The 3,719-nt window shown below is 39.2% G+C and overlaps 1 protein-coding gene across 1 annotated transcript; it reads right to left on the bottom strand.

Moving 5' to 3' along the window:
- Window positions 1–666: 666 nt before the first annotated feature.
- Window positions 667–2,479, bottom strand: LOC140227435 (uncharacterized). The gene has a single exon (XM_072307841.1). It carries the CDS (start codon window positions 2,305–2,307, stop codon window positions 667–669), a length of 1,641 nt encoding a protein of 546 aa, XP_072163942.1. The 5' UTR covers window positions 2,308–2,479.
- Window positions 2,480–3,719: the final 1,240 nt, after the last annotated feature.

The following is a 3,719-nucleotide window of genomic DNA, read 5'->3' on the forward strand; positions in this document are numbered from 1 at the left end:
GCGTCAAAAAAAAGTGAACGGCACTCCAAGTCTTGATTGTGTAACCGTTTTCATTATTCGCATTTACTACTCATCACGGTCTAATAACGTACATGCCACTTTAGACCAAAAGAAGAGTACCAAAGCCAGAATACTTTGATATATAGACAGACAGATTACAAAATCCATGACTCATGGATGATGAGTATCGGCATTTTCAAGCAATATATGAAATGAGTTTTTTATATGGAAAATTATAAACATACACTACAAGTAAGTTTTGATATAGACCTGCGCTGCACAGGTTGTTTACCTGCGTCATTACAATAATCCCAAAACCACTTTAGTACATGCAGTAAATATCAGCTTTTTACTGATTCGAGCTGAAAGACATTTTCCTCTTTATATTGCTGTATCATTTAGGGCACTAATATCCCCAAACAAATGTTGTAAATGGCCCTGATTTACCTTTGAAATGGTCAATAAACCATAAATTACTTTAACTTTTCGACATGGCTAAGGTCAGTACGATTGTTTGAATATTCATGTGCAGTCTGTTATCATACATGCAAACTTCATTCATTGCGATATTCTATTCACTTATTAAAGGTATCCCACCTCAGAATCTTTCCTAAAATATACTGTATGACGAAATCGTCTACTAGTACATTGTATCACATTTTTACATTATGTGGCATCAAATATGTAGAGTCTATCCGAAGTGCAGAAAGCTATCTCACCACCTTCAAACTCTTGTAGATAGTACCAATATCTTTCTGGTTTTTGTATTTTGAAATCAGTGATGAGATTATGAGTGTGTTCCAAATCTCTCGTGTATCGATCGATACTGACGAGACCCTCCTCGTGCTTCACCCAGGCTACAATGACAGAATCATCTCGACAAACTGCTGGCCAGGCATACATACCCTCCTCCTCCTCCATCAAGACATTCTCCTTCTTCCCCTTACCATCAAGGCAGACGACAGTTGATTCATCGTTCAGTATCAGCTTCATCGTGGTGTGAAAGGAGAATAATTGTTCAGGTGAATCTCCATCACATGCTATTTTCCGGACTGCCTTACCACCATGTGGGGTAAATACCTGGATCTTTCCGGGCTTCACGTAACCCACGTAGATATTATCATCTCTATCCACAGTGAGACTGCCAGCCCCTCCTTTATCCTCACTCATCGTCTCGAACGTGACGTCGAGCCTCTCCCACTGAGGAGTATATAGTGACATCCTGTTGTTTGTATCACGTACAACACTTCGACCATCAGACAGGAATCCAATTTGACGGATTGTGACATCCTGGAGGACGGTCTGCTGTAGCTTGCCATCAGGGGAATAGAGATGGATTCCACCGTTAAACGATCCCACCGCCATCTTACCGTCTGGTGCACGAGTCATACAGTTCATGCAATTTTCGCTCAGGAGCTCTACGTCTGCTTTAACATCCCAGTAACTGTCAAGCTCTCCCAGACAAAGTTCATTGACCTTCAAATGTTTCCTAAATGAAATCTTCTGGGCACGTTCTGCCACACCTCTCGGTGATTGGTCGTCAGGATTATCTCGTCCCAGAAAACTCTTTAAGTTCTCGCACAGCGTGTCGTGTGCAAACGAGGCGTCTTTCTTGAGCGCAACATTCACACCGTTAGTTATCCGCTCTTCCATAGCGTTCATATGACGAATTGTTTGGCGACTGTCTTCCTCCATGGCTTGTAATTCCTTCTCAAATTTTTCAGACAGTCGTTTCACTTGACATTTCAGGTTCTCTCTTCTGGCTGACAATAGTTGCATGTATTCCTCGTATGTATCGTCAATGTCATCATTGAGCTTTCTCAGCATGTTTGTTATTTCATTTCGTTGTGTCTCTATGAAATCGATATGATTTTCAATGGTTGTTTTCTTTAACATTGTCCTTTTTTGTAACTCCTTAACATTCTTTATCAATTTCTCTTCATGGACAGCTGCGTCTTCGATCTGATGTCTTGCTTGTAAGTGTAACGTCCCGCACTCACAGCAGACGTACTCCCGACATTCAGTGCAAAAACACTCCTCATCATCGTTAGGATGTTTCTTACATTTCTGTCTCCTATTAACAAGAACTTTTCCCGAAACCATCTCACTCATGGTTACCACTGTGTGGGTGGAGAGTTGTGGCCAGCGGGAATGGTTTGAGTCGCATGACTTACACATATATGTCGTACAGTCCTGACAGTAGGACACAGCTGGCGGCTTTTCGTCCGTTTTACAAGCTGTGCACTTTGAATTTTTGGTTTTCACTTCGTCGACGAGAGAATTAAGTGAAACGTTTGTTTGTAACATACTCACATCTCCACTTGATAGGGGCGTTTCGTTCCTGCATACAGGACATGTAATATTTTGTTTGTTTTTGCTTAGTATGAAAGATACATTCCAAACAGTCTCTGCAGAAGGTGTGAGAACACGTCAGTGATTTCGGTTGGTTGAAAAGTGTTAGACAAATGGGACACTCCAGATTTTGGCTCCTGATTTGATGAAACGTTGCCATGGTGTCTGTTCGTCCGATAGCTAAACAATTAAACAAACAAACAAAACAAAACAAAAACACATAGCGGTAAACGCACCAACGAGTACAAGCAGAAATATGATATTAGCATTGAAAGCAAAATCTAAAAAGGAGAGAAGTTCATGCAAAGCGTGTTAGAATGTTTGTATTGATATCGGACAAAGTAATAACGCATCATTTGTGTGAATGTTATTCACCAAGTTTACTACAAATAATGCTTAATTTCGGGCCTAATAAATCTGATTTTTGGTGGTTCATTTGAATAGAGGAGCACACAATTTGTGCAAACTTCGATGGGATGCTTTCATTATTTACGCCCAGGATAGCATCCTTCATTGTTGATTTGAATACATACATCATACTTACCTCAATTCAGGATGGTATCACCCCCCCCCCCCCTCCCCCATCATCTCCCTCCAAAAAATAATAACACACAAAAAAAGCAAATAAAGAAAAATAATTCAGACAATAGACAAGAAGAGAGAGAATAGTGACAGAGCACCCAACCAGTCCGATTCTTTCTTTCGACATTAGTCCTAGCTTCTTGCTCCTAATAACTAAAGCGAATGCCAAATTTTCTGTTTCAAGTTATTAAAGATCATTGATTGATTATCTAATGAGAAAAAAATATCTCTTTGACATGTAGTCAACAAAGTATTACCAGTTCTGCCGATATTAAAGAAAGAATGTTGCCATATCATTTTAACAGCTGTGGGGACTCAAATTCGTCGAAATGCATTTTTGGGAAGGGGGCATGTGTAACATCATCATAATTTTCCTGAACCAATTAGCTGCACATTCACAACATACGCTCTTTGAGTAAATTTCTCACCTATCTGCTGATACTATAAAAGATTTAAAGAGGAAATCAAGTCCAAATATCACTTAGTCTGATAAAAAAAGAGTCAAAAATTACGAGTTTAATGTTAAAAATGTGACTGGAATCTGGTGAAAAATAAGGAAGTTATGACATTTTCAAGTTTTGCTAATTTCTGCAAAACAGTTCTTGAACAGTGGATATGAATATGCAAATGAGTGAGATAACCATGTCATACCTCACAATTTTCCATTGATCGTGTACAATTTAAGAAAAAAGACGAAAATCCAATGTTTTTGTCATTGAAGTCTGAAACATGACGTTATTCCGGGTTGAATAACTTCAGAATAGTGATCAGTTGTAGATATACGA

The sequence above is a fragment of the Diadema setosum genome, chromosome 4 (assembly GCF_964275005.1).
Source record: "Diadema setosum chromosome 4, eeDiaSeto1, whole genome shotgun sequence".
NCBI lineage: Eukaryota > Metazoa > Echinodermata > Echinoidea > Diadematoida > Diadematidae > Diadema > Diadema setosum.